At 35.6% G+C, this 18704-nt stretch overlaps 2 protein-coding genes across 2 annotated transcripts; one reads left to right on the top strand and one right to left on the bottom strand.

Moving 5' to 3' along the window:
* The first annotated feature begins 10100 nt into the window (after positions 1-10100).
* LOC148572246 (ATP/DNA binding protein) lies at positions 10101-16731 on the top strand. Its single transcript, XM_088510035.1, has 4 exons — positions 10101-10461; positions 10791-11001; positions 11503-16244; positions 16341-16731. The coding sequence occupies exons 1-3, from the start codon at positions 10303-10305 to the stop codon at positions 16242-16244; spliced, it is 5112 nt and encodes a 1703-aa protein (XP_088366161.1). The 5' UTR covers positions 10101-10302; the 3' UTR covers positions 16341-16731.
* A 21-nt stretch (positions 16732-16752) lies between these two features.
* Positions 16753-18564, bottom strand: LOC148572245 (uncharacterized). Its single transcript, XM_088510036.1, has 3 exons — positions 17507-18564; positions 17283-17404; positions 16753-17165 (listed from the first exon to the last, which is right to left on the bottom strand). The coding sequence occupies exons 1-3, from the start codon at positions 18333-18335 to the stop codon at positions 16980-16982; spliced, it is 1137 nt and encodes a 378-aa protein (XP_088366162.1). The 5' UTR covers positions 18336-18564; the 3' UTR covers positions 16753-16979.
* Between the last annotated feature and the right edge of the window lie 140 nt (positions 18565-18704).

Raw genomic sequence — 18704 nt, 5'->3', positions numbered from 1 at the left:
TGGTTGCAGACTTTTTTGAAAATTTTCATGGTTTGCATAACATAACTCGGGATAGTAACTAGTAGGATTACACTAGAGTAAACCTTCCGGAAAAATAAAGAGTCTTCATATCTTAAGAATTAAGCTTGTTGTGCATTTTGTCAATAATAAAGTGAAAATACTGCTTGTTACATCTAAGCAGAATGCCCAGGTATTTTCCCAAATTATTAGTGAGATTAATACCTAGGTTATAGTTGAGGTCCTGCTTGACTGAGTAGTTGAAATTCTTCGAAAAGAACATGCATGATTTATGAAAATTCACTTTTTGACCCGAACTCTCACAGAAGGTCCTTATCGCTTCCTTGATAACTTGCACTTGCTCTTTACTATTTTTGGCGAACAAAACCAAATCATATGCAAAACAAAGCTGGCATAATTGGGACCTCCTCAGGATAAAGTAATAGGTTTCTATTTATTATTATCAACCAAAGAAAAAATAAGATGTGATAGCCATTCAATACATAAAACAAATAGGTAAGGAGAAAAGAAACCTCCCTGTCTAATTCCTCTCATGGAGGTAAACTCCTCTGAAGGTGAACCATTCCAGAGAAGATTCATAAAAAGAGTAGTCATATAGTAGGAGATGACTTTGATTACATTATTTGAAATACTATAATCCCTGAGTGTATCTATCACAAACGCCCAGTTAATCCTGTCATAGGCTTTTTCCAAATCTATTTTGATGTCCATGAGGCATGTCCGGCATGTTCCTGTATGCAGGCACGGACCCATGCTTATGAATGAGGGGGCACTTGCCCCAGTGTCATTTGATTTTTTTAAACCAAATATATATATATATATATATATATATATATATATATATATATATATATCCCATTTTAAATTTTAAATGACCCCACTACAAATAAATTAAGCCCAATTATTAAAAGTCTAAGTCCATTTTTATCTTTTTATGATTTTGATTATTAGTTAACCTAATTAAATTTAGTCTTCTTCTGTTTTTAAATTCCAGCCGTCACTCATTTATTCTCTTAAACCCTTTTCTTAGTTTCATATTTTCAACCTTCTTTTTCTATTCTTTGTCTAGTGGTCATCTTCTCTTCATCAAAAGGTAAATTTTAAATTCTCTATTTTGTTTTATATAACTCTCTATGACTCTATGTATCTTTCAATTTCATTGTTTCTCTTTTTGATATTTTCAATTACAAATTTTAATTCAAACAATTATAGTTTAGGTATTAATCTATTTTTTATTCTCTTCATGAATTTATATATTTTATTTTATTTTCAATTTATTCATCCTAATTAATTGTTTTATATCTTTTGTTCTATTATATGTACCTATGTTGCATATAAAATTTTAAAATGAATTGATTAATTTACTAATTTAGAATATATTTTTTATTTTTAAATATAATAATAAAAAATATTTAAATTACAATACATAATTAAATAGATGCATAAAATTTTTTATCTAACATTATATTAAAATTAAATTAAAAAATATATAATAAATTTAATTATTTTAAAAGAAAAGAAAGAAAAAAATTGTAAATTATGTTTTTATTATTTTATATAAACATACTTTTTATATACAAATTTAATTTTTCTAGTGTTTATATATAATTCTAGTTTCAAATTATAAATACTAATGTACCATTAGTCGTTAATGTGCTAATTGATTCTGTTTTTTATTATTAAATGTGTATAAAAAATTAGTTAGGATAACAAATTTTCTATAATTTAATTAAAATATTTTAAGTTCAAGTTTTAGAAATAAAAAAATATTTTTTTTATAAATTATATATAATGAATAGTATTTTAAGAATAAAATGTTCACTAACTTTTTTAAATTTTTATATCTCCATATATAATTAATAATGTTTAACAAATTTTATTTTAGTGTATATATTTTTGCCCCCACTCCTAAAATTTTCTGGATCCGTCACTGCCTGTATGCTTAGTTCTCATAGTATGTATAACCTCTTGAGCAATAAGAATGATATCTGCACTAACTCTTCCTGGAATAAAACTAACTTGATTGTTAACAATAAGAGAGGACATATGAGGCTTTAATCTTTTCACAATAATCTTTGTAATGATTTTATAGCACATATTGCAACGACTAATAGATCTAAAGTTAGCAAAATTTTTAGGAGCCTGAACTTTAAGAATGATAGAGACTAAAGTTTGATTAACATCCCCAATATGTTCTGAATTTCTAAAAATATTTTGAACCCAAACAAATAAAATTCTTTAAAGTGTCCTGAGAAAATTGGAAGAACTTAGCTGGAAGTCCATCTTTCCCTAGAGCTTTCCATCCTTTTATACTGAAAACCACAGTTTTGATTTCTTCGATTGTAATTCTTTTTTTAATCCTCTCCCTTTCGTGATCTGAGATTTTCGGGAAAGAACCTATAATCGAAAAGGGTGAGTAATCGTCATCAGCACCATATAAATTTTTAAAAAAAGATACTCTCATTCCTTTGAGGATGATAGAAACATCGTCAATCCAGTTCTCTTTATTGTCTTTGAGAGTTATGACTTTATTCCTTCTGATCTTCTCTGACTATTTGTCTTTTGGTGAAAGTAACTAGTGTTTTTATCACCAAACTTAATCATGTTGCATCTTGATATTTGCTGTCAGTAGGCTTCCACTTGAATAATAACCTCTTCATATTCTTTCCAAAGGTCCTTTTATAGTTTCTCAAAGAATGGGTTAAAGACAAAAGATATCCTGCGATTAATTCCTTCCATGCACAACATGATACAATTCTTTTTGTTTTTAGATATGACCAAATACTTTCTTATTCTAAACTTTAGCTTTGTCAATGAAGGTTGTGACGTTCAGCAGCAAATCACCATCCTTATCCTAACTATTCTTCACAAGGTTATTATAATCTTTGTGCTACAACCATGGAGCAAGGAGTTGAAACGGTCTTTCTTCTTTGGCTGATCTTGCCAGCTAAATATTCAAAAGGATAGGAAGAAGATCCGACTTCAACTTAGGCAAATATTCAACACCAACATTAGGAAAGCAATTTGTGAACTCCATATTGCATAGACAACAATCAAGTCTCCGTTTAATATTCCTTCTTTGCCAAGTAAAAGGTGGTCCCGTAAATCCGAAGTCATGAACTCCACACATATTAATGCACATGTTGAAGTTACCATGGTCTTGAGATAGATGAGAGCTCCCTCCCATGTCATTGAGATATAAAATCAAATTGAAGTCTCCTCCTATGCACCATGGTTCATGAAGGTTTGCTACCAGCTCCTCCAAATGGCTCCATAGTCTTCTTTTGTTGGCAAGATGTGGACTTCCACAAACAGCTGTGAATCACTAGAAGTTATTAGTAGGCTAATTTTCATGTCTATGAATTGGTCCTGGATAACCATGGGTTCCACATTTCAATTGTCCTTATTTCATAAGCACCAAATGCCTCCATCGAAGCCTGCTGCTTCGCTAATGAACCAAGAATCAAAACCCATATTTTTAATAATATTTTCTACCTTTTTACCTGACACATGAGTTTTCAATAAGCACAAAAATTAGCATTATATCTATAAGTCATGTCCTTAATAATAATAGAAAATCCTTTAGCTGCAGTTCTTCTGTAATTTCAAATTATAAAATTCATGGATAATATAAAGAGAAATAATTTAAAAATCTTCTGATAAAACAGGCAATCATGCCTCTTTAGACCTTGGGATGGAGGGATATGTATCCCTCTTTGTGTTCTGATCAATGATGACGATATCAGTTGTTCTCACATCCTTGTTAACTTCCTTTGGGTCAATAGGTTCATTTTTTGTGTTGTTGTTTTCTTGGTCCATGTCATTCCCTCCCATATACTTCGAAATGAGAGTCATTGTGGTATGGTTCGTAGTGTCTGCAACTGAAATGTACCATCCGTTGTAGTGTTCCTTATCTAACTCCTTTTATAACATACTGAAACTTCTCCAATAGTCTTCATGCTTCATTTTTTTGTCGTTCTTTATTACTATTATTCTCCACATATTGCACCTAGTTATATTAGGATGTCTTATTAGATTTGTTGTTGTTGCTTGCTTTACTTTGGCTTGTGTTTGCTATTTTTTTCCTACCCATTTCTGATGCTGTCTTCTTCACATGTATCGTGAAATTCTTGATTTAGGCTGGATTTCTGAGGATATGGTTTATTGCTAGGTTTATGAAAATTATTATAATTTTTTCATTGACCATGTGACCTTGCCTTATATGGATTCAGTTTATTTGCATCTCCATTAGTAGCACTTCTTTGATTACTGTCATTCTCATCTTCAGAGCTTTCTTTAGTTAATACTTGGAATCTTATAAAATAAAAGCTTTCCCCTTTTTCTCTCACATTCTCCTCCAATCTGCCTTTATTTCTCCTAGGATTTCTCTTGACAAGCATCCAAGGCCCAAATGGATTACCTTCATTAATGCTTGATTCATTTCCTCTTTGGACCGCATCTTGCATGACCCTAATCTCCTGATTTTCTCCTGAATTATTGTTGTTGACATTAACTTCTTGAATTTACGCTATCATAGAATCTTTCTCATTTAGGGAATTCTTATCCAACAGCTTTCTCATGTGACCAGCTCCTCTTTCCTCCCCACCCTTTTGTGGATTTCGACCACCATCCATTGCTGCCTGAGCTACTTGTGTCAGCATTTTACCTATAAAATCCAGACAGATTTCCTTCTTATGTCCATATTGCCTATGTTTGAAACATATTTGATAAAGCCCTTCATACTCAAGTTTGAATTCTTTACCTAAAGTAGTGAAAGAAGGACCAAATTGTCTTTTTAAATCTAATTCCACACATATGCAGGAAAATTTTCATCTAGAGTGTATAGAGGTTAATTCATCAACCTAAGCATCGTTCCTAGAGTTTTACCAACCTTCCAAAGGATTTATTTGTTATATAGTTCCGTCAGAAGATTAGGGATCCTAATCCAAACAGTCACTTTTCTTATATCAGGTTCTTACAGAATGAATAGAGGTCTCTAATGCTATACCAATAGGTAATGATCCTCAATCGTCCATGGCCCCACAAACAACACATAAGAATAATCTTCTTGATTAAGAAAATGAACTAAGAAAAAGTTTTCGTCCAAATCCATTACACTAACTACATCTTTTCTAACCCACTTTTTGAGGACCCATTTCTCCATGGCTTGGAGATTGAGGTTCTTTCCAAGGGGCTTGACGATCAGAGATCATTTTCATGGCCTACACCAATCCTCATATTCCTCAAGGGTCATTTCAATGCTTGGTTTAGGATTGAAGGGAGTCTCCAGATCTTCTTTTGCTTCCATGAATTCTTGTTTCTACATGTATTCCTCAGCAACCATATCTGCTATTTCTTTTGGGTTAAGATTCTCGAATCCATTATCAACCACTATATCTCGGTAGGAAACTTTATTGCTTGAGGTATTGTTAGCTCCTTTAGCGGCATGGATATCTTTCTTTTGGTGAGTTGCACTCACTCCACCCTTGGCTAAGACCCCTGAAACGTCTTTTATTTCCTCCTCTAGTTGATTCAGAATTAATGTGCAATCCATTTTTTTCTTTGTGCTCCTTGCCACGAGATCCTTCTCCTCCATGACCTTTTCTCAATGTCAGTAGAGAGATTTTCAGCGCTCATCATAAAAAGATTCTATTGTTTTTAGTTATCATTAATTAATATTTAAAATATGAATTAAAATATATTGTTAAATTACTAAATTAAAAAAATTAAATTAATGACTAAAAATAATAACTACAAATAATAAATTCATAGATTTCTAGCATTTTTATCTTGTTTGGATTTGAACACCTCTTCTCATCCACGGAAAAGCCAAAAGGGCAATTCCAATTTCCAAAGAATGTATAATCTTCCGTTACGATGAGAAATCAAAACACATGACAATTATATCCATCTGTGGAGTTGGGCTTAAAAAACGTAACGGACCCCCTGCTTCAAAACAACGTCGTTTGAAGAAGCATCAAGTTCAAGCGCTTCAACCCTTTAGAACCTTCACCCTCCTTGTCTTCCTCTCCTGCTTCTTCTATCTCGATTACATAAGCTTACGCTCTTGAGAAACCACCCTTCTTAGCGTTCCCCTCCCTTCTTCTTTGTCTCCTTCTTCTTCAGCTCTTCCTCACGTGGCTCAGTTTCTCTCCAAAGAGGGCGATCAATGTAATGCTTATGATGGTAACTCAGTTTGGGATGAGTCCTACTTTCTCTACCACTCTGCCAGTTGCTCCTTCTTTGATCAAGGTTTTCGAATTTGATTAGATGAATAGCAAAATAAGTTAATCCATACTAGGAATGAATTAAGCTTTTGATTTGTCAAATTTAGAGCCTAAATTAGTAACATGTACGAATTGAAATTCCGCTATGATTACAAACAACTGTAACATATTGAATGAAAGGAATTGAAGAAGAACCTGATCTCAGAATTGTATCAAAAACCATGAAAGCTTGTTCCTCGTCGAGTGGGCGACTTTGTGTGGGTCTAGTGCAAACCATAGCCTGGGCTTCCAATGCCGTTTGGTTCGGCTACGACATTGCTAAATCACGGTACGAGGAAGATAGAGCCGAGTTCCAAAAAATCAAACTCAGGGATCTCGAACAACTCGATAGGGGTGGAATCCAGCACCACTCTTGCCGGTGAAAACAACCTCTGCCCGATCCATCGGCGACGATAGAGCTTGGTTCAAGATGTGTCACGTAGAGCAGGTGGTCTGGGTCGGGTCTCTGGGCTTGGGCTATAACGATCCAATTTCTGGTACATCATGATCATACTAGAAACTGAGTGCTACTAACTTGTCTTCCTAATTATTATCTATTATTTATTATATGAGCCTGATTCGTTGTTAAAAGCATAGTTATTTTGCGAGTTACTTTTTTTTAAAAAAAACGTTTTGTTTAACGTTCGAAATTGATAAACAGAATCATTCACTACCAGTTCACAAATAATAACAAATAAAGCAGTTATAATCAACCACACTTATTAACATCTCAAGCAGTTAACAACGTTCAATTATCCAGCCTTTATTAGAGTATAAATCTTTAGTTAGAACACCCCTAGATATAGCTAGATAATAATTATATACATATAACATCCCAAGCCCTGACCTGTTCAAGAAGTCCCTAAGCTGGCACCCAGGCTAGCCTAGACTCTATACTCACCTAGTCCCTCTAAACTACTAAAGCGAGGGAAAATATTTTTAGGTCTTCAAAACCAAAACCCGATCAAATGTCATCAAAAGGTGGAACATCTTGTTCTACTCCTCTGCACGATCACACATCGTCTTAGAGTATACTACTGATACTTTATTGATTGGCCTCATAACAGCAACATCGTACTGAGGACTTAGGTTAAAGTTCGTAGATAAACGGGATGTAGATATCGGCTGGTCTCATGGTATATACATATAAACAGATAACGGAGTTCACTCTAGACTCAGAAGACCACCTAGAGCGGAATCCTCTTTGCAAAATGATCGTCAGTAGAGTACCGAAGGGTACTCTTGCTTCCATCTGAAGGGGAGAAGAGAGAGAGAGAAGTGTAAAAACTGGGAAGTTCTTAGAAGGGCCGGGGTTATTAGTTACGTTCATTAATTCTGTGTTGTTTAGCAGACAAATAGCATAATATAGAGAAATAGTAAATAGAAAATACAGATAGATAGAGAAAATAGAGAAAACAGAACACAAACAGAAGAATACAAGAAAATAAAATACAAACACAGAGAATAGAATACAAACAAAGAAAGCATATATTCATACAAGAATCACAACAGAGGAAATGCACAACCAAGTATGATGCATGTCCAGCCCTAGTGCAGGTAATGAGCTCATTTGTCAGTTTCTACCCGCTCCCGACGTAACCCGAAGCAGCTGAAACAGGTATGGTTATTCCAGTAAGCATAAGTACGGTTCTCATTAACCGACATAAGCCATTATATCCTCTATAAGCAGACTCTGCTTTAGGTGGCGGCAATCCAGCCGTGTATGAAATAATGTCCTCTGCAAGTGATCCCAGGTTATCAGTTGCAGGTGTAGCCCTCAATAGCTGTATAGCACTGGAAAACATTCTGTGGTCGACCACTATCTATCTGACTACTTCAATGTAGCAGATGAACACACAAATGTCTCTGGAGTTGCCTTCATGCAACTAATGACCTTTCAACAGCCCCTCTGCTTGTTCTCTAATCTCTTTATCATATTATTCTTTTCTCTTTGTCTCTTTACTCTGCTCTGATTATTCTCTTCTCTTTGTTTCTTTACTTTGCTCTGGTTACTCTTTTCTCTGTGTCTCTTTACTCTGTTTTGATTACTATGGTCCAAGCCCAAGTAAGTCAAAAATGCTCAATCCAAAGATTGGCCTTCACCACTTACCCGATCTCATCGAAAGAGGTCGGGCTCGACATAGGCCCCTCCCCAAAGAGGTTGGGCTCGACATGAGATGGCAAACAACACTTATTCAAATAAGTAACTACCCCCTAAAATCTCTCATCCACTTCTAGAAGCAATATCTCAACAACTCTAAGATAAAGGGACGATTATCCACCTTCAGAAGTGGAACTACTCCAACGATGATTATTGGATCACCACTATAAATACACTGACACACTCAGGTAAAACTAAATTCCAATACTCTCAAAACTTGCTTATCCCCTTGCTAACTTAGACATCGAAGTGTCTTTGTAGATACCACTCCCCATTCTTCAAAACACACAACTCAGACAGCTACTCCCGAACAAAAACAAGTCAGAAACTACTTTTCACTAACGTTTGGATCAATCCTTCAAGTACAATTCATCCATCTCAAATTACCTACGTAATATTATTAAATTATTAAATTAAAAAAATATTAAATTAATGACTATTTATCTTGTTTGGATTTCGAGTTTTGAACCCTCTTCTTATCCACGGAAAAGCCAAAGTGGCAATTCCAATTTCCAAAGAATATATAGTCTTCCGTTAAGATGCGGAATTGGAAACGGTGCACCGTAATTAAATACACTCGGGCCATCCCATTCCGTTGGAAAAAAGGAAGAAGGGTAGTGTATCGGTGTATCCCCGTACAATCATTTCAATTTCATGATACGAAAGATGACCCCACCACACAAATCTAATGTTACTCTTCCATTCCGATTCCTTCTCCTGCAAGTTCTCTCCAAAATGAGATGTTTTCTCATTAAAAAAATTTAGGGACTATTTAGTATTTTAGTTTGAATGTTATTTATTTTTAGAATATCATGAAAACAAATATAAAAAAATAAAAAATAAAAAATAAACCTAATATTTTGAATACATATTCTTGATGATTGGTAATTTTATTTTTTTATTTTAATTTTTTATTTTGATGTATTATTTATTTATTTATTTTATTAAAAATAAGGAGACTCAAACTAACAACTTTTTAAATGTTATTTAAACTATAATTTATTAACTATTTTAATATATTATTAATATAAAATAATTTTATATATGTATTTAATTATATAATATTATATCAGTAAAAATAATTATTTTTTATATTAATTTTATAAATAATCATAAAAAAATAAATATAATTATATAATTAAATAAAATATTTTACACTATTAATACATTAAAATTAATCTCTTCAACAAGGTGTTTATAGAACTTTTGTTAAAAATAAATACTAAATGCTATTTTGCATTAAGGAAACATATAGTATTGAATACAAAATTATTATATATTATGTATTATACGTTAAACATTTCCTTTCTTTATTAAGTTTAGTTAATATGTGCGGACATAAATTAAAATTATTAATTAAAAAATTTATACAAAAAATATATAATTTAATTTTTAATATATTTATTATGAATTTAAATTTTTTAAAAAATAAAGTATGATCTATTATTATTTATTTTATAAATAAAAATAAAAAAATATGATAAAAAAATATTTAATGATAAAAGATTTCACTTTATTTTCTAAATAAAAATTTAAAATTTGGAAGATTCAAATTCATTTATTATTTATTCATTAAAAAAATTTAAAAATTTGTACTAATAATAACCGTAAATAGATATACCACTGTATTCAGTAGGAACGATTGAGCTTCCCTGAAAAAAGGCAGAGAAGGAAAGAATCGCGTTGCGCATTTTAAGACTTTATTAAAGGAAGACTGAGAGACTTATTGTTGACCTTAATGAGTGCTATTGTGTTGTGTTGTGTTGTGTTGTGTGTGCTTCGTTGCTAAGTTTCAGTTTGACTTGGTAGTTACACCTCCCTCACAATTCTCATACTGCATTGTACTGTGATCGATCAATGGAGAGAGCGAAGGAACACGTGGAGCAAATACGGAGGAGCAAATTCTCGATCGGAGGAGCACCCAACCCTCTGACGGAGGACCTCCACCAAGCCGTTAGGAACCTCTCTGCCGAGCTCTACGCTAAGGACGTTCACTTCCTTATGGAACTCATCCAGGTCTCACTCTCATTGATTTTTGTTATGACAATAAATAATGTGTACTCTGGTGTGGTCCCTCCTTAATATGTTCCTTCTCGGTTAACCCCTTGCTCATCAATATTTGTAGTCTTAAATAACATCATTAGAATTAAACTAAACGTGTAGTGTTTTAACAATCAAAATTCGACTCAGTTGATCAATTAAGAACAATTTACCCATGTTGTTTACATGCAAACTACAATAGCACGCAGAACCTGGTGAGATGATAATAATGTAATCTATGTATTGAATAATATTACTCTATTATTAGATTGGTTAGTTTCTGACTCACTTATTTGCTACAACAGAACGCAGAAGATAACCAGTATGATGGAGGAGTGGATCCCACCCTTGATTTCATTATAACTTCGAAGGACATAACAGGCACTGGTGCTACAGCCACTTTGCTCATCTTCAACAATGAAATTGGCTTTTCTACTCGAAACATTGACTCTATATGTAGTGTTGGACGCTCTACTAAGAAAGGCAACAGAATTAAGGGTTATATAGGGGAGAAAGGTAAATTCCCCCACTTATTATTTTGACTTCAATTAAGATGCTAATTCTTAGTATTTATCCACCCTGAATCAATTATTGACAATATTTAATTATGTCTAAAGTATGAGTTTTTATTAGGATATGTGTCTATGAATCGGTCTATTTTTTAAACATTAATTCTGTTATTATTAGACAGCAAAAGTTGCTGTGCAAAATACCATTTTTGTTTAACTATTTATAATAAAGAAATTTGTCTGTGCTTTATCAATTGTAAAAGATCTTGTTAAAAAATGTAGCTTTCTTGCATGTATATCCTCCTCTTGCAGCCACACTACTCCCTTCTTTGTTCTCCTCACTCCACCTCAAATGCTATTCCTTCTTTCTTTTGGATTATTTGTGAAAGGGATCAGATAGAACATTGTTTATTCTGGGTGATATTAAGTTATTATCCATATTGAAACCGCATGGTTTCAATAAATCTGGTTAACCTGTGACAGAATTTCTTTTGTGATTAAACTACAGGGATTGGGTTCAAGAGTGTATTTCTGATCACTTCTCAGCCATATATTTTTAGCAATGGGTATCAGATACGGTTCAATGAAGAGCCGTGTCCACATTGTGGTCTCGGCTACATAGTTCCTGAATGGGTTGAGGAGAAACCAACGCTTCTTGACATCAAACAGATATATGGTGCCGGTGACACACTCCCAACCACAACAATTGTGTTACCTCTTAAGCCAGACAAAGTTGCACCAGTGAAACTGCAGCTCTCCACCATTCATCCTGAAGTTCTGTTATTCCTTTCCAAGATCAAGCGCCTTACAGTCAAGGAAGACAATGATGATCCTAAGCTCAACACAATAAGTGCTGTTTCTATTTCAAGCGAAGTTAATTTCAAGACAAGCAAAAACATCAATGCCGAGTCCTACACACTCCATCTTTCGGAGGAGGAGAATGGTGACTCTGAAAAGGAATGCAGCTACTACATGTGGAAGCAGAAATTTCCTGTCAGATCAGAGAATAGAGTGGAAAGGAGAATGGATGTTGATGAGTGGGTTATAACATTGGCTTTTCCGAATCATGAGAGGCTTCAAAGGGGAAATACCTCACCTGGGGTCTATGCATTTCTTCCCACAGAGATGGTGACCAGCTTTCCTTTCATAATTCAAGCTGATTTTGTGCTGGCTTCATCGAGGGAGACAATCCTGCTGGATAATAAATGGAATCAAGGGATACTCAGCTGTGTCCCTACTGCTTTCATGGAGGCATTCAAATCGCTTATTATTACAACAAATGATGCTCCATTGTCTAGTTTGCCACGGATGTTTCAGTTTCTTCCAGTCAATGCCTCTTCCTATGCGGAATTAAATGTTGTGAGGGATGAAATAAAAGCAATGATGGCCCAAGAAAATATTATTCCCATTGAGACATACACCCAGCAGAAGCACTTTTACAGGCCTTGTGATGTTGGTAGGTTATTGCCTGCTTTTTGGGATATTTTGACCAGTGCTCGTGAGAACGGAATAACTTTTCATAATCTATCTAGCCATGGAAGATATATTCTTTGTTCTTCATTTGACAAAGCTAAATATGACCAGATACACAGTTTCTTAGGAGTCAAACTAGTGAGCAATGAATGGTATGCCAAGTGCATCCAGAGTTCGAATCTTGTGGAGGGAGTGTCAGAAGATGTCTATCTAAAGCTTCTACTTTTTGTTGCTACTAACTGGGCGTCCAGATTTGCTTGTTCTGATATGGGGAACTTACCACTGATAAAATATGTTGGTTCTAATGGGAATATTTCCCAGTTCAGTGTAAATGAGTGCAGATATCATCAGAACCCCAAGGCAATTTTGTTAGCCGATCAAAATCATTCTCGTGTTATCTCATGGCTAATTGATTGGAATAAGGAATTTCAGTGTGTATCCCATCGTTACTTTATGCCTGAGAACATACAACAAGCAATGTGGGCATTCCCCAAGAGACAAACATTGATGGAATGGCTAGAGCATGAAGTCAATGTATCTACCTTGGGTTTATACAAGTTCGCAGTTTGTCTGAGCAAATCTCTCAAGAATCACAAGCTTGTCATCACATATGCTCACTTCTTGTATCACTCTTTTTCAACGGGTTATTTGACACCTCGTGAGGTAGGTGACCTGTGCAGTTCTATGCCACTTGTGGACAATTATGGGAACGTGAAAACAAGCAGAGACGGAGTGGCCGTTCCTGCCAATGGGAGCAAATGGGCAGACTTGGTTGTTTCCAATCCATGGACAAATGATGGTTTTGTTGAATTAGGGGAAGAGTACATGCATCCTTGTCGTTGTGCAGGTCAATCTTCACGTAAAAATGAACTGCTGGACTTCCTTCGCAAATTTGCTGGAGCTTCTGATGTACCTTACATATCTGCTCCATTTTATGGGATTTCTGGTGTAGATACGCCACTTACTAAGGAAAATGTTTTCTTGCTTTTGGACTGGATTCGTAACCTGAAATCTAAGGGTATGAATCTACCTGAGAGGTTCGTAAATTGCATAAAGCGAGGTAGTTGGCTTAAAGTCACTGTCAATGGATACAGGCCACCTTCACAGTCATTTCTAGTTGGTTCTTCCCTCGGAATCATTTTGCAGAATGGGTCTGCTCTTGTCGACATTCCTCTAGTTGATGAGGAGTTCTATGGGCAGAAAATATTGGAGTACAAGGCAGAACTGGGAACAGTGGGAGTCATGTTTAGCTATGAAGAAGCGTGTAACTTTATTGGTAAACGACTTATGTCTCGCGCAGCATCTTTCACTTTGAGTAAAGGCCATGTGCTTTTGATACTTGAGTTTATTCGGTATCTAAGGGTAAAAATGCTTCCCGTGGATCAATTTGTAAACAGCATTAGACGAGGAAGTTGGCTAAAGACATCACATGGTTATAGGTCTCCCGTTGGTTCTGTTTTGCATGATTCAGAGTGGCAAACTGCATCACAAATTAGTGATATACCTTTCATTGACAAGGCTCACTACGGTGAAGAAATATACCGTTTCAAAGACGAGCTTGAGTTGCTTGATGTCATAGTTGGCTTCCGTAATAGTTACCAGCTTGTAGTAGACAACTTGAAATCACCGTCGTGCTTGAAATCTTTGACGGCTAATGCTGTTCTCTTGATTCTGGAATGTATTCATGCTGCTTCTGATAGCTCTGACAAACTGGTTAATGCACTAAAAGCAACCAATTGTTTGAAGACTAATAATGGCTTTAAAACTCCTGGAGAATGTTTCTTGCCTGAGCCTGCATGGCGATGCATTCTTGATGTGTTCACTGGTTTCCATGTCATTGATCTTGGTTTCTATGGAGAAAAGATTTTCATATATAAGAAAGAGCTGAAAAAAACTGGAGTTGTGGTTGATTTTGAAGAGGCAATGAAAACATTTGGTGATGTTTTCAAGAAAAAAGCATCACAGACTGACATAAACAAATGTCATGTTGAGTCATTTCTATCGTGCTGCAGACAAGTGAAAGAAGCTGAGTACAAGTTTCCTTCTGAGTTTTTAGAAATCTTAAGTACTTCCAAATGGTTGCGAACTCGGGTTGGTGATTATAAGTCTCCAGGGGGCTGTATTTTATTTGGTCCAGATTGGAAATCTCTCTCTGCGATTACTCGTCTCCCTTTCATTGATGACAGTGACAGTTGTTATGGCATGGGGGTACATGAGTATAAGGAGGAGCTGAAGAATATGGGGGTTATTACCGAACTGAAACTTGGTGTAGACTTTGTTTCCAGCTGTCTCAGGTTTCCATCAGATCCTTCCAGCATAACTCCTGAGAGTGTCCTATCATTGTTGGAATGCATTCGGCTATTACTTCAGCGCAGTCATTCTCTTAATGAGGACTTCAAGAAAAGATTATCTAAACAATGGTTGAACACCAATGCTGGTCATAGGACCCCAGATAAATGTTTGCTGTTTGGTTCTCAGTGGAATTCGTTTCTTAAACCAATGGATGGACCTTTCATCAATGAGAACTTCTATGGAGCTAAAATTGCAGAGTACGAGAAAGAACTCTGTGAAATTGGAGTTATTACTGATGTTAAGAAAGGATGCTCGTTAATTGCCAGCAACATAGATTTACATTCTGACTATCCCACCATTGTACGAATATACAGGTACTTGAAAGAACACCATTGGATACCAGAGAATGGAGGCAACAGGATTTGGGTTCCCAAGGGAGATGATAATGGAGAGTGGGTCAATCCCAAAGAATGTGTCAAATGTGACAAGAATGAATTATTTAGTTCGAGGTTATATGTTCTTCAAAAGTATTATGATAAAGACTTGTTTCCTCTCTTCTCGGATATGGGTGTCAGGGGCGAGCCATCACTTGTTGATTATATTGAGTTATGGAAGGAATGGGAGAGTTCCAGGGAAAAAATTTCACAGGATGAATGCTGCAAGTTCTGGACTTACCTTTTGCAACACAGAACCAAGAAGTCAGAGACGATGATTGCTGAGAATTTGATGAAGCTACCTGCTACATCAGACTCTGATAAAGTAGTTTTGCTAGAGAAATGTGATGTATTTGTTGCTGATAACCTTCACTTGAAGAATCTTTTTCAGCAAGATGGTGTATTTGTCTGGTATCCTAAGCAAAGCTTGGCATCATTGCCCAGGTCAGAATTGTTAGACTTGTACAAGAAAATTGGTGTGCGCACCATATCTGAGTCTGTTCTCAAGGAAGAATCATCCTTAGTAGATGATGGAAAATTCACACAAGTGGACCCAAGAAATGTTTTCAACGGGAAAGGGTTGGTTAAACTTATTCTTGGATTTCTTGCATGTTCTAGCCTCAGAATGGAAGCAGAGAAAAGGCATGAAGCTGTTCAAGATATTCTTAACCTCACTGTCTGTGAGACAATGGAGCAAGTCACTGTAAGCTATAGTTTGCCATTATCATCAGGGGATGTCATTACTAAGGAGGCAAACAGGATGATACGTTGGGAAAGGGAAAGTGAAAGCTCAAAGCTCTTCACTCAAAAGATGGACTGGAGCAGCGGAAAAGCAAGCATGCTAAAATATGCTACATATTTCTGCGAAGCAATCTCTGTCGGTGTACTGTCTGAGAATGTTGATCATGTACCTGCTTTATCCGAGTTGATTAAATTGGCTTTCGTGCTCAAGTTTGATGAAGAAGCTGTTGATTTCTTGATGGAGTCCAAGGATCTGCAGATTTTTTGGGAGGATGAGGAGTTCCTCAGTTCTGCCTTCCCAGTTGACTAGGTTTGCTTCTGTGACCTCAATTTCTGTTGCCATTTTCTGCAAAAAAAAAAAAATGATAATGATGTGATTTTTATTGTGTTTGTTTTGTTGTTGCAGGTTTTATGGAGTATTGGGGCACTCTTAAAATATGCTGCTGATTCACGGATCAAATAATGGTATTGTATTGTTAAAATATTGCTGTTGATTTGTGGATGTTATCGTTTATCATGGTGTGTGTGTTTGTTTATATTGGGTTTGGTTTTTACTTTGTTGTCGCACACTTGTAATTCGAGGTGCTGTATGTTCCTGATTTGGTGTCCTTTTGCATTTTGAACCTTTGGGGTTCCCTTCATGGAAGTATGGAACTCAGCAACATGATAATTGCTCTTTATATAAGTAGTTAAGAACTGTAAAAGGGATAAATGCGTAGCAGCGAACATTATAGTTTGTGTACTTTTCTGGACTCGTTTTATTTGGTATTAATACATATTAATACATCATGATGACATAAGCTATAGGCGATGCCATATACATAGGTGAAGTTTTCATCTATTTCTTCAAATTCTCTATTCCACCAGATAACAGAATAAATTGGTAGCAGAGAAAACTTAGATGTAGTTACATAAAGTCTAGAAGTAGTAGCAGTTGACTAGACCTGGTTGATGGTATTAGAAGGTGGGAATTGACAAGTTCTAACATAATTTAGGGTCAGGTGATGGTGTCTTCATTCTTTCTAACATGTACCTAGTATCGTAATCAGTTGTGTGGTCTTGGAGGAGCAACCATACGCCTCCTGTCATCGATACCAGCACATGAACACGTTGGATAGTAACATGACTTAACCTTGAACAATCTCTTCACATTCCCAGCCCCAAACTTCTTTGCCTTTTTCCCTTTTCTCTTTGTCCTTGGTTCTTTTCCAGGTTTAGCAATCGGAGTTTCCTAATGACAACGGAATCAGGAAAATTGTTTTTATTATTTATTGTCTTCATTATCTCTTTCTTGTTTTTGAATGATTAGAACTCAAGAAGATAACAAATAACAAGGGAAAGTGCTTACAGAATTTAAGCTGTCAGAGGTTAAGCTTGCAGATTTATCCGAGCCTGACTCCGATGGCGGCCTTATTACACTGTCAGTGCTGTGCGCCTTCTGGTGCATGGCAGCAATGCTATGCTTCTCACCTGTAATTGCCACACACACTGTTTATATATATCTAAATTTGCAGAAAAAAAACAATGAAGGTGCTTTTTCTGTCCTATGTTATTCAATCTTTATTCACTCACCTCCTTCTTCTTCCTCTTCTTCTTCTTCCTCTTCATCGTCCTCATCATGATCTTCTTCTTCTTCTAATGATAATAATTCTTCTTGTTCTACTTTTGCCTTATTGGCCTCAATGCAATATATTCTGAAGCTTGGAGATCCTGGTAGAAATATGCCAAATTCTTCACGCTGTTCATTTACATCAATACTTCCCTTTGCATCTACAAATACCTCATCGTCTTCCTTTGTTTCTTCAGTCTGTCCTTTCTGTATTTCAATATCTTCCAAAGCCTTTTCAATAACATGACTCACTTTTTCTTTGCCATCATCATGATCATTGTGTTTGTCATCCTTCTTCAAGTTGCTTTCTTGAGAAGCTTTCACTTTCTCTTGTCCATCATGATTGTTATGTTTCTCATCCTGCTTTACGTTCTCTTGAAATTCTTCCACTTTTTCTTGGCCATAATGATCCTTGTGCTTGTTATCCTGTTCTACCTTGCTCTCATTGCTATCGTCCACTTTCTCTTGGTTATGGTGATGATTGTGCTTGCTATCCTTCTCTACGTCTCTCCCCTCTACAGATTCATGTTTAGCTGTAGAAGTGGGCAATGGAACCACTCTCGATGGCTTCTCTGCGGTTAGCTCCCGCACCGGCAATTCCTCTTTGGTGGAAACCTCCTCGGCCGGTGGTTTGGTTCCGTTAGAAGATTGAGAATTGTTATCCCTATTCCCACCATCCTTCAACAGCTCCTTCTCAGCTTGAAGCTTGGTTGCGTTTCTACGTTTTTTAAACTCTTCGAACCTGCGAACTGTACCTGAATTAAGCTTTATTTTTGAATTGGCACCCCCCATTGCAGAGAGAGAAAGAAAAAAGTGTATTTGCAATGAAGAGTCCAAGTGCAGAGATGGGATTGTTGTTGTTGAGATCAAGAAATTAAAGATGGAAACGTCGAGAATTCTGAGGTTTGATTTTAAAGGGCAACTAAATTTGGTGTAGCAACTAAATTAACCAAAAGGGTCTTGTACACTCTGTGTTTGCAGTTATTTTCTCTCATTAATAGAAAAAAAATGCAGTGCTGAAATTGCAAATTTAGGATCCATCAAAACTAAGAAGTGTTGTTACAACTTAGGATAACTGCATAAGTATATTGAGGTGTTACTTGACAGAGTAGAATATTCAAGGTTGGTAACTTTCAACAATGCAGAGCCTAAAATTGCAAT

Source organism: Arachis ipaensis, chromosome B3, assembly GCF_059453495.1.
Source record: "Arachis ipaensis isolate K30076 ecotype BB chromosome B3, ASM5945349v1, whole genome shotgun sequence".
In the NCBI taxonomy this organism is placed as follows: Eukaryota; Viridiplantae; Streptophyta; class Magnoliopsida; order Fabales; family Fabaceae; genus Arachis; species Arachis ipaensis.
Note: the sequence above shows the minus strand (reverse complement) of the source record. Positions and strands in the feature narration are given on the sequence as shown.

What these genes read in the sequence shown, in the direction of transcription:
- LOC148572246 (XM_088510035.1), top strand. Translation starts at nt 10,303, where the DNA reads ATGGAGAGAGCGAAGGAACACGTGGAGCAAATACGGAGGAGCAAATTC. An exon ending in TCCTTATGGAACTCATCCAG is followed by an intron (nt 10,462 to 10,790) that starts GTCTCACTCTCA and finishes TTGCTACAACAG; the next exon opens with AACGCAGAAGATAACCAGTA. An exon ending in GGGTTATATAGGGGAGAAAG is followed by an intron (nt 11,002 to 11,502) that starts GTAAATTCCCCC and finishes ATTAAACTACAG; the next exon opens with GGATTGGGTTCAAGAGTGTA.
- LOC148572245 (XM_088510036.1), bottom strand. Translation starts at nt 18,335, where the DNA reads ATGGGGGGTGCCAATTCAAAAATAAAGCTTAATTCAGGTACAGTTCGC. An exon ending in AGAAGAGGAAGAAGAAGGAG is followed by an intron (nt 17,405 to 17,506) that starts GTGAGTGAATAA and finishes TGGCAATTACAG; the next exon opens with GTGAGAAGCATAGCATTGCT. An exon ending in CCTCTGACAGCTTAAATTCT is followed by an intron (nt 17,166 to 17,282) that starts GTAAGCACTTTC and finishes CGTTGTCATTAG; the next exon opens with GAAACTCCGATTGCTAAACC.